The sequence below is a fragment of the Anomalospiza imberbis genome, chromosome 5 (assembly GCF_031753505.1).
Source record: "Anomalospiza imberbis isolate Cuckoo-Finch-1a 21T00152 chromosome 5, ASM3175350v1, whole genome shotgun sequence".
Lineage (NCBI taxonomy): Eukaryota > Metazoa > Chordata > Aves > Passeriformes > Viduidae > Anomalospiza > Anomalospiza imberbis.
Window position 1 is genome coordinate 41,505,337 of NC_089685.1, and position 19,232 is coordinate 41,524,568.

Here is a 19,232-nt window from a genome sequence, read left to right on the forward strand (position 1 = left end):
GAAAATGAATCAAAGAACTATTTAGTTTATTTAGCTTTTCTTGTAGAAAAATTCCTCAATCCAACAGAACATGCAATTACTACTGGGGAAAAATGCTGGGCTGGGAGCTTGAGGGAAGAAAAGAGGGCCCTTTTTTAGCAACCCTTCTTCTCCTGAATTTGAAGTGACAGAAGAACTATATATTAAAGCATAAGTAAATCTCCCTTTCCAAAGGAATATATTCTTCTTGCAAAATTATAAATAAATAAATGTGGGGGAAAATCTTGTAAGTTCTCTATTTTTCTTCTTTCACTACCTTAATTAATGAGTTAGAAAATCTGTTGATTTTCTAATGAAAAGATGCTGCTGATTCTGCTTCTCAGGCCATAAGGAAAATGGGGAGGATTTTACTCTCTGGGCTTCAACATAAATGTATATAGTGACCAAATTTACAGAGTAAAACTATTTATTTTTATTCTCTAAAATAATTGGAGGGATTAGGAGGTATGTGTTGGTACACAGTAGAGTTAAAGAAAAACCTGTCACAGATTCCTGTGAATGGAGAAAGATGCAGAATTTGCTTTCTCCTCAGAACTTTTGTGTGAAACAGTTGTAAAAACTGAATTTTCTTGTCCAAGAATACCACTGCATAAGAGAGACAGGTACACAAGCAGTCCATGCAAAGCATGAGTAAAAGAATGAAAAATATCTGATCTTTTCCAGGTATGCAGAAACAGAACTCAATTCTCCTTGTATACTGAGCTACAAGGAGCTACAAAGTCACTTAGGAGCTTTTATTAGATCAGCTTTCTCTAGAAGGTCACACAAATAGTTTGCTAAGTGAGCAGCAGGAGATACACTGCTGAGTACTTTTTTCCCTTTAACTTTGGAAATATTGTTCTATTCAGCTAGGGTAAAATTTAGATGTGTCACCTTCCATAGTACAACAAACAAAAACCTTCACTATCAGTAACTTACCCTTTCTACAGCTGCATCAAATAATTTACATAAATACATGAATATAATTTTCATTATTATGGCTATAACTGCTATTTATTGTACAAATATGCTTCTGAAGGTGACTAATCCTAATGACAAAATAAGGCCATGATAGTGCAAATATTTAATAGTTTAGCTCTAGTCATTCTAATGGTCCTGTTAGCTTAATGTCATTAATTAATTATAGCATTCTGTCAATAAAATAAACAAGAACAATTCATGTTTGGTTTTGGTTGATTCTAAATGATTTTGCTCCAATAATACATAGCTTTTTTTGTTTGTTTTTTTTTCATTTACTTATGAAAGTGCTGTTAGAATACTCACCCCTCTAATGATGCTCAGCTTTCGTTCAGCTTCTGCTTTCTCTTTTTTGAGAAGTTCACACATTTCTTTTAAGTCATCTACTTGGTCCTACAAGCAACAACAAAAAAAATAAGTAATAAGCAACTTCGATCTCAAATTGAAGTGAAAAACTAGTGAACAAAATTACAGTGGTTTTACTTTGAAAAATTTAAGAGAAAGCAATTTCCCATCTCAATGACATTTTCCACTATTTCTACCAGCTATTCAACCTTCTCATCGTCTGTAAAAACATGAAAAATTTACAGTATGTACAGAAAAAATATCCATTTCTTTTTAAGCAATTCCCTGACCAGTGTGAGAGTAAAGGGGACTAAAGTAACATGTTACCTTTAGTCTTGGCAAATCTTTATTGGCCTGCTCTAGTTGGAATCTTAGCTCAATGTTTTCAGATGACAATCTTAAATTTTCCTTTTCTTGTTCTCTTCGATACTGATCACTTGATCCTATTCCTGATGTCTTGAGAAAAGGGGGGTAAAAATTATTATTATTAAGTGGTAATGTACTAATTCAATACAATTATCAGTTGTAGCTGATTAAGAGCAACAGGAAACTAGTATTTTTCACAGAAATTAAAAGAAAAAGTATTATTACCAGTTTTAAACTAATCTGCTTTGATTTTACCACCTTCTCCTACATTTCTTAAACTTGCGTAGCCTTTAAGGAAAGTTTACAAATCAGTATAAATCAGTAAAAATTTTGTCAAACCAAAATTACTTCTCAAATTATTCTATAGAAGTAAACCTCAAAGACTAAAAGATAAAGAAGTTACTGAATGAAGTAAGGTGTGACACTGTACCTGGGAACAGCACCTAATTTTAAGGGCATACTCTGGTAGTTTTTTAAGTAGCACATATGTCATAACAAATTTCAATTATGTCAAACAGATCAGAGAGCAAGCCAGGAATAGTAGTATGTATCTCTCATTGAATCTCTTAGTTCTCAAAATCTTAAGTCTTTATCCATGGAGGATAGTGATTTCAACTACACAAAGAGAGCTTTGCATAATTAATAGTGCCAACTGAAAGCATAGAGATACAGTAAATTATTATACCTGACTAGTAAAGAGTAAAACCTTTTAATAATTTAATAATCAGTGTTTTTTACTTATGTAATTTGAGAATGAACTGTATAATTCATTACTTTATCACTAATTAGAGCAATCAAGTATCTGCTTCATTAAAGCTTTTATTATTTTTTAGTGTAAATAATAACACATCATAAGTCTCTTAAAGAATGAAGGACGTCAATTAGCTCCATGTATCTTTAGGGTTATTTGTAAAATCTTTGGATCAAAATTTTAGAATTGACAGTAGCTTACTTGCAAGCTGACATGCATGCTATTATGAAAGTATAAGGTTTGCTTTATGGACCACTTGGTAAGTACTTCAATATCCCTGCAGACCATGCATAGAAAGCACTGCTTTATCAAGATAAAACTATTCTATTTCTACATCATTTGTACTGAAGAAATGCTAGAGGGCCACTACAGTATCAAACCTCAGGCATTTCACCAAATTCTGGGGTAGTTTCAACCCCTTCTGTACAGCTCTGGTCATTTTCCTGTTTATTCTCTGCAGTGTGTTGATTCATTTCATTAATCATATTTATTTTCTCTGCTTCACAGTCATTAGCTTGATTAGGAGGTTCCCCTGAATCAGACTGATTGCAGCTCATTTTATCAGTATCAGGCTCCTCTACACATTCTTCATCCACATTTGATTGCTTGATGATTTCTTGCTTTCTCTCTTCTTCTTCACATTTCTCATTAACTTTTCCATTTTCAGGCTGGGTTATATTTTCTTCTTTTTCACCACAGTTCTCTTTACCAGCTTCAGCTACAATTTTGGTTTTCAGTCCTTCCCTAGAGATCTCTGTGTCCTTGCATTTCTCACTATCTTCAGGGTGTTCTTCAGGAGACACTTCTCTGCTTACATCTGCAGCAGCCTCCTGGCCTTCATTAGGCAGAATACATGTTTGCATGTCTGTGTCCTCATCTACTTCACTGCCATCAGTAACTGTATTATTAGTCTGATGTTTGATTTCAGCCTTATTTGAAATAGATTTCTTGTGAAGGAAATTCAGATACTTTTGTTTACTGATAGTGATAGGAACAGACTTGGTCAGTTCAGTTTGGTCACATATACTCTGAGTCAAGTTGAAGATAGAGTGAAGCGTGAAAGAAAAGCAGAACACAGTAAAAGAAAACAGGAAATAAAGGAAACAAGAATGTACTGTTAAGTCTATTCTTGAAAGATTAAGAAAACTTAATGCAACATTTGCAATGTAAGCAGCCTTATAAAAATCAAAGTGGGACAAAAACAGCTAATGTAACTGAAATGAAACTCAGTATTTCCCCAAACTCTGTGCATCCTTAATTTTTAATCACTATATAATATAAAAGTAGTCTCTCAGTTGCAGACTCATATTTAAAAGGATATTTTCCTTATTTCTCCACATATGCTAGGATGCTGAATATTCCAGCTTCTACCTGTAGGACACAGAAACTTTAAGTTTGGGGATTTGGAGGTTTTTTGTGGTTTTTGGTTTGTTGGGGATTTGGAGGTTTTTTGTGGTTTTTGGTTTGTTGGGTTTTTTTAAAACCACTAAAAGCTGAGCATATCATACCCTGCTGTAGAATACTGTCATTTAAATAAAACCAGCTAAATGACATAGAATAGCAAATAGAAAACAAATACTTTTCATAAATAGTATTCTATATAATATGGCTACATAATTAACTTACCGAGGGTTTCAAAAACGTCTCTCTTGAACATTGTCTCTGCAATGCATGAAGCTTTTCCTGGAGGTATTGATTTTTGAAGTGTAAATCTTCTACAACAGAGTCTCGTGGGATTGCTTGCAGTGTTCTACATCAAAAAATGAATCAAGCCAAAATAACAAATGGATATTAATGCAGACAAACATCCCTTAATGTAAAAGCACAGTGGAATTCTGGATTTTTACGCGGGATTTTCCCAGTATTTCTAAGCTAGTTATTCTGAATCAACGTTGGCCATATTTCAATTAATCCCAATGAATGGAAGATACCTGCTTTGGCAAAAGGAATCTGCTCTTTTCAGTGTATACACTCTCTATTACTCAGGTACATCATCCACTGTGATTGTGGACACACTGGTTAAGCACTTCCCAACTGCACCTGGCAATTCCAGTAACTTTCACCAACTCTAAACTGTAGATAAATTTTTTCACAATAGAAGCCATATGTTTTTCATATTATTTAGCTTTTTTAGAATAATGAACCAATGCTTCATATTCTCTGAACATGCACAACGGCTCCCAAATACTTTTAAGTTTGCTCATCATGGACTCTAAGAAGAAATTTTAAAAATCCCGTTTCTTTTTTTTCCTTCTTGAATTACAGTTTGCTTATTAGTGACTATCTCATTCCACATATTTTTTTACTAGTTTAGGTTTCTCACTTTTTATATTCTTTTTAAAAGTCTCTCACCTCAAGTGTGCAACTTCATTTTCTAACTCTAGATTCTGTTTTCTTAGTTCTTCCACTTCTTTTTCAGTTTCTGTGGCTCTTACTCCAATAACACGGTCAACGGTGACACCAGTAGTTTTCAGTTTCTTCTGCAGAGTAATTTTCTCTTTTTCACTCCTGCCACATCCAGTAAATTTACATTTTAAAGCTTATTTGCTAACCTGCTTTCTTGAGGAGAAAATATTTTCTGTCTTAAAGAATCACATTTGCATTTTATCTGCTCACTGAACCACACTCCCTTTCCATTTATTAAGGTTACTGTACAGACACTAAAGCCTTACCAAAATCTCAACTCAAAACGCAAAAAAAACCAATGGACATTAATTCAGTATCATGCATGTCATAAACCACTTGTTGGTCTTGCGTTGTTCTGTGTGAAATTCAGGCAAGGCTTGCTAAGAATAAGAGCCATTTTGAAGCCGTTTCAAATCACAATTTAGTAACATCTACAATCACCACCACATCTTTTATCAGTAAAATCTTGCCATTACTTCACTGAAGTAAACATCTGCAGAGTGTATGGACATATGGTTGTGTCCTGAAAAGGCTTCCAACTCATAATCCTAGAACTGTCATTACTGCAGTAACACTACAAGTATCCAGTCCTAGCAACCTGGTTAAATAACATCACTGTGAGAAGCAGCCTGTCTTCATAAAGGTGCTATTTGCTTTATGGGAATCATAGAATGCTAAACCAGGAAGCATAATAAAGAACTTAATTTTATCTCGAGACATTTTCTTCTAATAAAGGTAGCTGGCTTCCACAAGGGAAAGAATACTAGAACAGTTAGTAGCCTGCTGCTTGAAAATTAACTAATCCTTTTAGTTTCAACAGCAATGTCAAATTCTCTCCATCAATCTTATAAATGTAACAAACTGCAATAATTACTGTATGTCAAACATATCTGGATTTCCCTTGTGTCATCATTTTTTAGCTGAATCAATTAAAACCAACTCACTTTGTATAAATTTCCTTCAATGTATTCAACTGTTTGGATAAAGCATCTGCCTCTTTTTCCTTTTCCCTTAGTTTGTTCCGCAATCCTTCCATTTTGATTTGCCATTTTTTACCTTCATCCCATCTAATTATCTCCTCTTTGGAGGTCTGTGAAGAACATAAATAGATTTTGTATTTCCCTTTGATTTCTTCTCTTACAGCAAAACAAGAAAACACATTAGAAAACTAAGAATGATATAGTCTTCATTTATCTGTTTAAACCAGGAAGCCAGAGCAGGCATATATTATTTGCCATAGCTAAGTAGTAGGTTCAGCTGGATACACTGCTGTGATTGCTGGATAAAGCAAATGCAGTTGATTGCTCTCACCAAATTCTTCCTTAGATTTTAGTATTCATTTTACAAAAAACAGGGTGAAGCATTTAATGAAATTAGAGGTGCTAGTGCAATGTGTCCTTTTACTTCAAAATACACATTAGATTTAAGACAAAGTAGGCTTTTTGCATTGCAATTTACAACAGATCTGTCTTCTTCAGCTCACCAGGGGCTTGCATGCCCCTGCTGCACAGCTTCTTTTCCTTCAAGAAATGGAATCTCTACTTAGAGTTAATAACTCAGTAACTATAAATTATACATTGGTTGAAACCTGTACCTATAGAATCACTAATGGCTACTGAAAAATCACAGTCAATATTCCTGTAAGAAATGTTTGGCTTGGTTTGGGGTTTTCTTTCTTTATTTTTAGTCAGAATGTTTCCCTGTACTTCATTTTCTGTTTTTGTTCTACACAGTTACAAACAGTTATGAAGCAATGGAATGAAAGGAAAATCTTGGAAGGCAGGAAAAAATGCATGCCAAGTGTGAGAAAAATATCTCTAGACACAAAGCAACAGGTATTTAAAAGATTTCAAATTAATTGGAAGCATTCGTGCAGTTCTAGAATAATATTTCACATCATACATATGATACATGTCTGACTCTCATTACACAAGTATACTATAATATTCCAGCATATTTTATAATTAATATAAGAAGCCACTAATTAGTTACTGACATAGTAACAAGCAAGAAAACAGCAAAAAACTTATAAATTAACACAACTGTAATCACTCGGAACTTCTTGTATGCAGAGATCACAATTGTCAAGAATAATCACTTACAGAGACATCATCCCTTTCAAGATTCACTCTTTTGCTCCTCAGTATTTTATGCTTTTACTATTGCATTGATTTCACAAAAGCACATTTGGCAGAACTCATGTAATCAATTTCACCGCTACCTAAAAAATCTTAGTTTTCTAAGATTTTGTAGAATTAAGCATCCATTAGAAAAAGGCAGGAAAACATTAAGTAACAAGAGCGGTAACAAAGAGCATGGCAAACATGAGAAGTTGCAGCCATGAAACTGCTTTTTTTCTGATCAAGTTTGGCTGGTAGGTTTTAGAAGAAATAGGGAGAGGTGAACAACCTTGACCTCAGCTGATGAGCTCTTTCAAAGCCATGATATAAATATCACATACCTTGTCTTCTCTTAGACCCTTTTTTTCTGTTTCTTCACACTTTTTCTCAAGTTCATTTTCCAACTTTTTAATTTTTTTCTGAAGCACATCTATCAGATTTTGTTCATCAGCTTTGCTCTGGAAAATTACAAATTTTTACAGCTTCACATTTAGTGACTACTGAGTTTTTTTCTCTAGTCAAAAAATAAGGATTTTAATTCCAAATTGGTCAAATTAGTTTAAAACCTAAATGATCTTTAAAAACTATCTTTAAATTAATAAAATATTGGAATGTAACTTTTCCCTCTGAACTGAATAATCAGCAGCAAGTAGCTGAATTTTAAAAAATAGATAGATGATTCCTCTGTAAATCCCTTACTTTTCTTGTAACAGGGGAAATAAGGAGAGCCAGGAAGAAGACAAAATACTATTTTTCCAAGAAGCTATGAAAGTGGTTATTCCACTCCTCAGACTCTTTCAAACATATTTCAAGAAGTACATAATTCCTTTTTTTTTTAGCTGAGGCAAAGAAACAAGCTAATAGCTTACAAGCAACCCAGCTGATGAGGAAAAAATAAATTTTTTAATCAAACGTAAGATACTTAAATCTTTCATCCCCCAAACAAGCTCATCTATACAGAAACTTGACCAAGATTAAACAAAATTTGAAAAGTCACTTCTACCTGAATGCTGCTGCTTAGCCTCCTAATCCGGTTCTTCAGCTCTTCATTTTCTTTTTCTATTTCATTTTTTTCCCTCAATATTTTAGCAAGTGCTTTTTCTTTCTTCTGAAGCTCTTGGTTTGACTCATCCTTTTCATCAGACAACAAAGCTTCCTTGTTTTTACTTATTTTAAGGTTCTCTGTAAGTTTTGTAATCTGATTATTCAATTCCTCTATCTGTGCCTAGAAGAAAACAAACAAGTCAGCAAAGGCTGCAGTGCAGGCTGAAGTCTTTTTCCCTAATTTCTGTAAAACACAACAAAGCAGTACAATGACATTACTTAGTACTCACCGTAAGCCCCTTGGTTTGTCTGTCAACAATCTCCTGGACATTCATATTTGCCTCTTTTTGTGATGCAGCAGAAATAATTTGCTGTTCAGCATTGGCAGTCATTTCTGCTCGGAGTTCTAGAAGTGCTTTACTCAGAGCCTGATAATAGTTAATTCAATTTTTTTGTAAGTGAAGATGCTGCTACTAAGCAAGAAAAGGCAGTTATATTTTACTTTGGCATGTTCTGCAGTTACATTATATCTCCTGCTCAGCTATACAAAGAATTCTTAAGCATTACGAAAGATTTAATCTTTAAGTGACATAGAGATTAATTTTTGTTGACTAACCTTGTGCTGGTTCACTTTTATGGCTAACTGGCTCTTCAGCTGTTTCACTAGGTTTTTCAGTGTTGCTGTGGGTGCTCTATTATTTGCTTCTTTTTGGAACTCTAGTTCAGCTTTAACATTTGCTAATTCCTTCTCCTTCTGAGATAATATGTTCCTCAGTTCATTTGCTTCTTCTTTGATTTGTTCCACATCAACTGCGTGCTTTTCTTGAAGCCTAATAAAAAAATAAGCATTAATAGGGTACAGTGTAATAATTAGCAAACTCTAAATACATCACATAGGACACAATATTTTATTTTTATTATTATTAAAGAAAAAGACACTTAGATTTGGAAACAGCAAAGAATGACTGACTCAACTAAGGCAACCCTCATTTAATAGAAGAATTACTTATGAAGGTCAGCAAAATGACATTACAGCATTGTTCATTTTCATTCCTGGCCCTTACAGGTAAAGAAAGCATCATATTTTTTTCCTTTTAAACATGGGTTAAACTTTCATGAGTTTAAACTTGTTCAGCAGCAAACCCAAATGGATATGTCGTGGGGAAAAAAATGACAGAACACAAGCCAGCAAATAATATAGTAACTTAAAAACAACTTTCTTTTTAACTAAATGGCACAAAACTAACAACTAAACAGCATTTTTCCAAGCCACAGTATTAGCCCGAGTGAAGGACTAAAGATTAAAAATAACTTTCAATTGTCAACTATAGTAATGCTTTTGAGATTTTTTTTTTTTTAGCTAAATCTTAAAGTCAGCAAAAACATGTTCAATTTGATAGATCAATAGCAGCAATACATAATTGACTTGAACCAATTTGATAGCTCAGTAGCAGCAATACATAATTGACTTGAACCACTCCAATTGTGACTGATGTTAATAGTTTAAAAACTTACTGGGCTCTGATTGTCTCAAACTCATTGGTTTTCAATATAGTAATTTGTTTTTGTTTCTCCAAATCAGATGAAGTTTTCTTTAATTTTCCAACAAGTGAAGCAAGAGAATTATCCTGTTCTGCTACAGTTTGCTCTAAGTGATGAAAATATTTGCTGTTGGATAGGGACATAGAAGTCTTTTTCCCTAACTCCTGTAAAACACAACAAATGCAAGTGATAAACATTTTAAGCTTTAAGCAAAAAATAAGCATTATTGATGCATTTTTAACTCATTTCTAAATATAATCAAGCATTAATAGCTATCATTTATTTACTGATGTGATTCCTAGTTCACAGAGGAATGGGTCAGCCTTGTTTGAAAAGAGCTTTGTACATCTATTGATCAACAGAATACAGCAAAATACAGGTTTCACCTTATCATAAAGTGCAGAGAGGAATTTTGAATTGAAATGGATTAGCTTAATATAACCATACAATGAATGAGAAAAACAGAAAGCAATATATAACTCTCTGCCCTAGAATTCTCCATAAATTAGGATGATATGCAAAGTGCCCATAATCCAGAGCTGCTTTTTACACTTGACTTCTAATGCCTCTCATGTGAAATCTCTCAAATACAATACAACAATTATAAATCAATCACCCTTTTATTTTTCCTGTCATCAGTTATTACTCACTTTTGACTGCAAAACTGTTCTTCCCAGCAACAAAGTAAAAAATATGGGAACAACTTCTACAAATACATGACTCACCAAAGCAGTCTCTTTGAAGTTATTAAGGGAATTGTCAGTGTACAAATCTAACTTCTGGTGTAGAATTCTTATGTCTTCTTCATGCTTCTTTGCTATTTCCTCTTGTTCCTGTTAGTTCAAAATAAAACTCTAGTGATGTACACTATCACAGAAAATCATGAAACTGCAGTGCCTTCATGTTTTTTGTTCACTCTTTGCTCAATAATGCTCCCCAGATTTTCCTCTAATTCTGTAAGTTTCTAAAATTCTTTTCTTCTGGCTATAATAAATGATTTTCTTTTTTCCTTTTTACACTACTGGGGAAAAAATCAACTCCTGCATTTTTAAACTATGTAACAAGTAGTATGGTGTAACAGCACAGAAGCTGGAGAACAAAGCAGTTGGTGTTGGTCTTCACCAACTGTGACTATCAACATGGACAGTAATGTCCACACCAGGTATATCTACTTTGGACTACAGTGTGATCCAATGCATGGAATGCTAGCACACAGAGCACAACAGGCTCATTTTAAGACTGCATGTTCTGGGTGTTTTCCAAACAAAACCCCTTGATTTCTCCCTAAAGAAATAGCTCCATGTGTTCATCAAAGCACATTAAGTGAAGACGATAAAAAGTCTGCTTTGGAAATGTGCTTCTGATCCACACTAAAACCAATGCATGTTTGGTCTTGAAGCACCTCTTTGACAAAACGTTTATACTTTAAAATACACTTTATGGATATAAAGAAAGAACAATATGAATTATGCTTAAATAACATAAAGTATGCTTAGACACGCTGTTTATGCTTTAAAAATGCTTTAGTTTTAAATATGCTTTAAGAGGAATGTTATCCATAAATGTATGTCTTTCTTGTACTTCCCAAATTCACTACCAGATACAATCCAGAGATCTGCTGCAAGAAAATATATCTCCCAAAGAAATATACAAAATAGACTGAGACCACTTCAACAGAATTTTAATTTTCTTCATGTCACACTACTTTAATTCCTAGACAGACATTATATACATAACCTCTTGACTAAGCAAATCTACTATTCTAAAAAGCTAAAAAATTCTATATGAACTTTCCAAATATAAAGTAATTCTCTCTGTTCTGTGTGAGATCGGAAACTTTTGTTTTTAGATCTCATTGGCAATGAGAAAACAAAGAATCAACTAAAACAACTTGAAAATGGAAGAAATTTCAGAAAAAAGGTTTAACTACCTCTCTTGCTTTAGCAAGCATGTATTGGTATCTTTTTAACACTTCCTCCTTTTGATTTAATCTTGCTTGCATATTTGCAATGGTTTGATGAGCAATTTTAATGGCATGATGGTACTCTGAGTCATCTTCTTGTTTGCTTAAGTCAGCCATTATTTTGTCTCCTGATGTTGCAGGTAATCGAAGTCTTAATTCATTAATAACTTTGTCTCTTGATATAACATTTTGTTCAGCTTTCCACAGAGCGGTCTCCTTTTCTTCTAATTTCTACAACAAAAGGCAATTTCTGCATTTCCAGAATTCATACACTGAAAAAAGATCTTACTTTTCAAGAAATGTACCAGAAAGATTTGTCTAAATGTACTTAAAAACACAAAACACTTTGTACTGGGTTCCATCTGTATGGGGTTACTATTAGATGAAAATGTCCCAGAATATCATTACTATGTCTTTATGTATTATTTGCTTGGCACATGACTCTTAAACAACTAATTTTGTCCAACGAAATGAAGAAGCTGGTGTTTTACAAATTATTTAAGAACGACAAAGTACCTTCTGTAGCAGAGTAGCAATTTAACAACCCAAAATAAAAGTATTTTGTAGTACTTACTAAATTTAACTAGGTATAGTCAACTGAATTTTGTACAGCAAGAGACATCTTAACCTACTAAATGGATGAATAAAAATATTAGAAAATTCTCCTCTATGTTTTTTTCCAATGGAAAAAACATTTCATTTTATTCATGGTGTGACTGTATTATTTACATTTTCCGAGTGTTAAAAATGTCTAAATGACATTTTAAAAAGGATATTTTTCATGGGAAAAAAAAAAAGTAGAAGAGTCACTTTAAATTATAATTTATACATTAAATTACCTCCTCCAGTGATCTGCAGGTTGCCCTAGTTTCCAGGATTGTTCGAATTTGTTCCTGAATCTTTCTTAAAGCCAACTCAAGTTGTTGTGGGATTGGCAAACTAGGGTCTGGAACTGAGCCTGTAGCCTCTTCAACCTGCACAGAAAGATTCATATTCATGTAATCTGACAGCTCTGAAAAACATGCTTATGTGTCTACTTTTAGTGCATGTACCTTTAAAGCTGTGCTAAGTATTTCAGTTTGTTGATGATCACACTGGTCTAACTGGCGCTGCAGCTCTACTTCTCTCTGGTCCCAAGCCATTTGCCTTTCTTCATGAAACTGTAACAAATGTTTGATAGAAGTAGTTTATTTATTGAAGGCAATGGGAATTTTATAGATAACTTCAACTGAAAAAATAGTTACCAAAAAGTAACACACACAAATGAGCTCTTAAAAGGGATTATGAAACCAAGATATAAACACCTGTGTTAAAAGTTATTAGAAAATCACTTAGTAAAATTAGGGAGAGTGTATTTTTTCAATAGCATGCAGGAATACATACCTTGTTCTGCTGTACAATTTCTTCTTCCAGGTTACTGATTGTACTTTCATATTCAGAAATTATATTACGCAAATACTTCACCTCTTCCTTCTGCTTGACTAATTCTCGACTAAGTTTAAGTTCCTGCAGATGGAGTTCCTCCATTTTCATGTGCCATACAATTACCTTGCAATGGATAACACACAGTATATTAGAATTTACCACAGGCCAACTAGATGTAGCTTCACTCTGGCTTTGAGGCAGGATGGAACTTCTCAAACTAACTGGAAGACACATCACATGTTCTGCCTTTTTCAGCTTCTTCACTTTTCTTGAGAGAGGAAGCATGACAAGAGTATGAAACTGCAAGGGGAATGACTGATAAGTGCAGCAGCCAACTGGAGAGTCAACAGGTTTCCCTTACACTGACAAAAGCACATTGCAAACAATTTTCAAATGATTCAAGTTATATCTTATGTATCTGTCCAGACTGAACAAAAAAAAGTATGCAAGAAGTTTGGTTTGTATTTTCTAAAAGAGCAAGAGAATTCAAAACTATTAAAAATGTATGTATTCAAAAAATGCACATGTACTAAGTATAACAGACATACTTATGTCAAAATGCTCTAGAAAAAGATTTGAAAACTGACTTAAAACTAAAACATGTCCAAAACATTACAAGCATTGCTTACATGCAGACAACTTTAGTCACAACAGATACAATCATATTATCTAACATACAGTGATCTCAAAGAGAAGTGAGAAAGCATTCTTAAGATTTCAGAGGGACATTGCTTATGGTTGCAAAATATGCTTAAGCAGAATTACATGAGCATAGTAACATTTCTAACTACGCTGTCTAAATTACTGCCCCTGGATTTTTTTTTTTAAAGACATGGATCTGGAGTGAAGATTTCACTGCAAGCTCATGGAACAAAACTTCAGAATGCTACTCTGTATTTAATTTAATATATTTCATTATTTAATTAGATTCATAATTTAATTCAATTTAATATAACTGCATTTATAGTTAGCATCTAGTTTCTATGTGCCTTACTGGGAACAAAAGAAGATAATTAATACATATAACTTCACTGCCTTTTACAGAAAACAAAATATGATAGCTGTCATATTCTAACAGTATATTTTGAAATCAGTAAATTTTACATTAAAACATATATTTAGAAAACAAACTCAACTGAAACTTAATTTAAATGCAGATCAGAGAAGCAAAGCTATTCAAAGCTATAAAATCACAAACCTTTTGAGCTCCTCTTGTATCCTTCAATGCGCTTAATAATTCTTCTAAACTTTTCAGTTTCAGCTCCAGCTCTGCTGCTTTGTCTTCTGCATTTCTACGCTCCTGCTGGGCATGCTGAACTTCTTCCAAGATCTTCAGTTTGTCATTCTGTAGCTGAATCATTGTTTTAGAGAATTTTTCTTGCTGTGCTAAAGGCAGAGCACCACTAAACTGCCGCCGCAAAGACTGAACCGTCTGTTGTAGATGTTTGGCTCTATTTCTTCCTTCAAGTCGGGCAAAATATAAGGCTTGATCTCTCTCATCAAGCTTCTGCTCCAAACGTCGATTATGGATCTCCATCTTCTGTAGTTTCAACCTAAACTTTTCCAATTTGTCTACAGCAACAGATTCACTACCTTGAAGGGCTACAATATCTTGATGCAGTTTTGCAATAATTGCTTTTTCATCTGACTGTGCCTAAGAACAAAATTGATAGAACAAATTTATTTTTCATTTTAACACAGAATATGTAAACACAGTTTATATGTAAATATAAACAAGCTATTTTAAAATATGTATCTGTTTTTATTCCATGTATTTTATTCCACAGAAAAGAGTAAGAATCAGTCTCTAACAGGCTTTTAATTTTTCCACTGTTGTTTCTACAGCCATGTTGTATTCCTCTGGGAAATGGGTTCCCCCCCTGCTCCCCAGCGAACCCTGTAGCTGTAACCATGTTAGTTTAACCCTTTCTTCCTTTCTTGACCTAACTGGCTGAGAGCCAATTATCTTTTCCTGAGCAGGAGTCTAGATAAGGCCCTGTTCTTCCTTGTTCGCCCTCTTTCCCTCTTTCTCCCCTGGAATAAATGTCTTGGACTACACGGTGGTTAAGAGCCTCTTTTGGAATCTTTTGCCTTGACCCTGAAATATTCCCCCCAAAGCCCTCTCAGATCTGGGCTAGTCTAGTAACTCCAGGGGGCTGTGGGGGTAATTATTTCACAGCCACATTATAGAAGTACACCTTTTCAGATACTGATCTTAAAAATGGTCTCTTTCCAAAATGCCAGAAACTGAGGAAGAAATACGTACCTTAACTTAGAAAATATGGTAATGTAAAGCTGACATAAGTGTTAGATTTAAGGTTTCAAACCTTTCTATAATGTGAAACCAAATTCCAATGAATTGTTTTAGCTAATAACAAAACAAAATAGTAAACCTATCGCAGATCTTCAATATTTACAAGTAATTTCTCACTTTGCAAAAAACGATCAGACTTTCCTCACCCTGAGTTTTTCCTTGACCATGAACTATTAATGATACAGGAATTAATATTATGTAAACAACATGAAAAAAGGTCAGGATCTTTAATAGTTGCACAGCTAGAAATGGAATAAATGGAGAAGGGAATAATTAATGTAATACAGAACTTCTGAAAGGGTATGGGCACTATAAGGACTAGCTTGCTAAGATTCTTCTGAAATACTTCTTCAGTTTTCTAATTAATTTCAAAATTACTTCATTTCTTCTCACTCCAGGGAAAAAAGAATCCAAACTGAAGTTTTAATAAAGGCTGAATTTTACCTGATAATCTAAAATTTGCCTTCTAAGATACTCCACTTCTTTATCTCTGTATTGCTGGCGTGCCTCCAGAGCTTCAACTTGTATTTGTGCTACATCAGACAGTTCTCTTAACCTTGCAGGGAAAACAAGAGAATTGTGTCAATTGAAACCAGTGAATAACCTATTAAGTTTTTCTACACAGAAAATACTAAGAAAAGATACTTAGTGTGTTTCCTCATATCAAAACATTTGGATTTCATTCTCCTCAGCATACTCTTCTCTACTACTTAGAGTTCTATTTAAGAAAATTCTTCTGTATTGCCTCTCAACTTTTTCATAGGACATTTTCCTATACATTATACAAAAGTTTGCTAGCAGTGACCTACTCTAGGAAAATAATGCCATGGGTGTTTTAACTGACCTAAGCATCTCTCTGTCCTCTATTTCTCTCCTACTTCAGTATATAAATACTCAACATTTTCTAAATGCTCAAAACATTTCATTCTCAATTCTCTTCTCTGCTTCCCCAAATCTAATAACTTGCTTGCAGAGCCAAAAACCTCTGCAAGTATCCCTATAGATTTTGCTGGTTTAGGCATATAACAGGATTACATTAATTACTCAAAGACAAATGTTCATAGCAACATATCTAAAAAGCTCAATTTTCCAATTTCTGCAAAGGTAATCTCTTTTAAGTAAATGGAAAAACTCCCTCCTATTGTACCTTAATGTTTGAGATATGAGTCTGTCAAAGAAAGAACTGCTTTCCAATTAGTTCTATGAGATTTTCATACACAGAATGGGGATTGTGGCAAAGAAACACAATCAACCTTAATTAGTGTAAAAATACTATTATAAGTACCTAATTACACACTTACCCTATCTATCCCAGCCAGCACTTAATTCTTTGTTCAAATTAAAATGAAACAAATTGCATTATTTATAGTCAGGAATTGAATGCTTCATTTTCAATGCCAAACTTGACATGTATATATGCCCAAAAATCAGGCATTGAAAATTGGATCTTAGTGATACACAAGTAGTGTATTATGTAAGACTAGTATGCCTGAATTTTCACTTATTTCTCAACATATTGAAATCAAAATTTGTAACTTCAAGACTTACTTTGATACTTCAATCTTGAGCTCCATCTCACGCTTCTCTAGGTCCATAATTTGTCGTCTATCTGCATCACTTACTGACTTACTTACACTCTTTGACAGTTCATCCCTTAAATCCTGTTCCACTTTCTGAGCCTCAAGATTGATTTTGGTGAGCTTAAAAAAATCAAACCAGAAACAAACAAACAAAATGGTATCCTAAGCACATAACCGCTCAAACTCTGCAATGAAATAGCAGCATCAAAAGTCTCCTGCTAGTAAAAAATAAGTATCTATAAAAAATTCAAAAATTAATAGTGTGGACAAAAAAACCCCTAACGAGTTTAAAAGCGATAGGACAGGAATATCAAGGTCCATCAGCTTCAATGGCACATGACTTCTATTTCTATCACTATGAACAATGTGTGGCACAGGACATAGCCAGTCCGTAACAGAATCACAACAATACCATTTGCATGAGGGATGTGAAGTTCTAACCTTTTTTTGAATAATTGTTAATTTTAAGGAAAAAATTATAAGAAAAAGAGATCATATGGATTAGACAAAAGAAATAACAAGTTTGGAACAGAATTTTTTCTTTCAGTCCGCTGACAAAACTAGGAAAATATCTGTAAAGATGCTCATCATATATTTTACTATTAACTAACTTTTAAAATAAACTAACAAATTCATTAGTTCTATTTTTACCAATGTCTTCCATATGCAAAACTGCAGCTCTTAAAGGCTGCAAAACTATTTTTTGCATTGTAGGCTTATTTATACGCTTATTTATTGGCACAAATTGATATTTTTGATATAAATAATTTTTGAAAAGCTCAAAAATATGTTTTTAATATGTATCAAATTCTGTTGTTAAATCTCAGCACATTTACCTCAGCAAATTTTGTTTCCAATTCAAAATTACGTTCTTCTATTTGCTTTACAGTGCTCCTTAAGTGCTCATACATTTGTTGTGAATGCTCTGCTCTCTGTCTTTCATTTAGTTCCTTCATTTCCAGCATCGTGATTTTCTTAGAAATTGACAAAATTTCACTGTTGGTTATTGCTTTTGTGGCTTTATCCATGGCATTGTCATCCCCTACATGAAAAAAACATTTAAATTAAGGAATACACAAACTGATTCAAGTATGAAAATTATTTCCACCACGAAACCAAACATGAGTTTTGCTTTTTCTGTGTCAAGTAAACTCTATCATAATATCTGTGCATCTGGATGCACGGTTATCTTGCCTTACTACATGTTTGAAAATTATGCAACTCGAATAAAATACTACTATCAATTATGAATGCATGTATCTGCAACCATGGTTATTGAGACTGATAGCTATTTTCAATGTAGCCTTTCACCTTGTGTTTAATACAACTGGCAAACCTTCAGGAAATTTAATTTAAAATTTGTAAAAGAAACAGGGCTGAATAATGGGAATGAAATCTATACAAAGGAACCCCACCTATTAAGAAATAATGCTTTGTTACAAGGCATGAAACCAGCAAAATGAAATTACTTTCTTGACAACCTCTGCAAAACTATGACTGATAAACAAGTTAGAACATATTAAGAAAAATAAATTCGGGTGATGTTGCATTAAAAGCTTTTAAACCCTTGACCCAGTAACCCAAGAAAGTCAAAGTGGAAGAGTTTCATGAGAAAAATAATGAACTTGCTTTTAGTCAAATGAAATTTACAAACAAAAAAATTCAGCACAAAAATGGACATCATTACTGAAAGACATAAAATAGTGATGATTTTTTGTTATTTTCATTATTTTAAGACACATCAATTTTAAAATATTTTGAAGTATTACTTTTATACAGGATATACCATTTGGTGTTTAATGTTGCAATATATCTTTCATACTTGCCCAGTTTAGTCATCTGTTCCCAAGCTTGTTCTACAGTGTGAAGTTTTTCTTTTGTGATCTCCAGTTCCTTATTCAATGAAGCTATCTGTTCTTTCAAGGATTCATTCTCACGCTATATGACAGAAAAGTTGCAACATAACAGCAAACTATTTCATTGTAACAGATTTCATGTTTAGTATCTACAAAATCTTTCAGAGTAACAACTTTACCTGTGTGCGACCCATAACTGACATATATGGCAACAGAAGAGTAGATGTTTGTAAAGCGTAGAGGTTTGTAAAGTCTAACAATGTCAGTCTTCGTCCTCTGTATCTTACTGTCACAGCTAGTAATACTGTGAATATTTATTACCAGCAACTGTGATTCCTACAGCGGCTGGAATTAGATGAGAAAATCTTTGCTTGTCATACTAAGCAACTCATTAACAGTGGGAAAGAAGTACCTCTGGAGGATTACTTCATCCCACAAAGAATACTTCATCTTGCACATAAATACCTCTTTGAGACAGATCACATTTCTTTTAGTACTTTTAGGCATCTAATATGATGCCAAAT

General features: G+C 33.5%; 1 protein-coding gene across 1 annotated transcript in view; it reads right to left on the reverse strand.

The window, feature by feature from the left end:
* The window catches only part of CEP290 (centrosomal protein 290), a 48,471-nt gene that overhangs the window by 7,605 nt on the left and 21,634 nt on the right, over positions 1-19,232 (reverse strand). Inside the window, 21 exon segments of the mRNA XM_068191964.1 lie at positions 1,303-1,389; positions 1,669-1,797; positions 2,839-3,486; positions 4,085-4,208; positions 4,811-4,966; positions 5,809-5,954; positions 7,326-7,442; positions 7,988-8,209; positions 8,319-8,456; positions 8,645-8,858; positions 9,544-9,734; positions 10,296-10,403; positions 11,501-11,764; positions 12,373-12,507; positions 12,586-12,693; positions 12,917-13,081; positions 14,157-14,612; positions 15,717-15,828; positions 16,821-16,972; positions 17,689-17,894; positions 18,679-18,790. Of these exon segments, the coding sequence (XP_068048065.1) occupies positions 1,303-1,389; positions 1,669-1,797; positions 2,839-3,486; positions 4,085-4,208; positions 4,811-4,966; positions 5,809-5,954; positions 7,326-7,442; positions 7,988-8,209; positions 8,319-8,456; positions 8,645-8,858; positions 9,544-9,734; positions 10,296-10,403; positions 11,501-11,764; positions 12,373-12,507; positions 12,586-12,693; positions 12,917-13,081; positions 14,157-14,612; positions 15,717-15,828; positions 16,821-16,972; positions 17,689-17,894; positions 18,679-18,790 (3,990 nt within the window).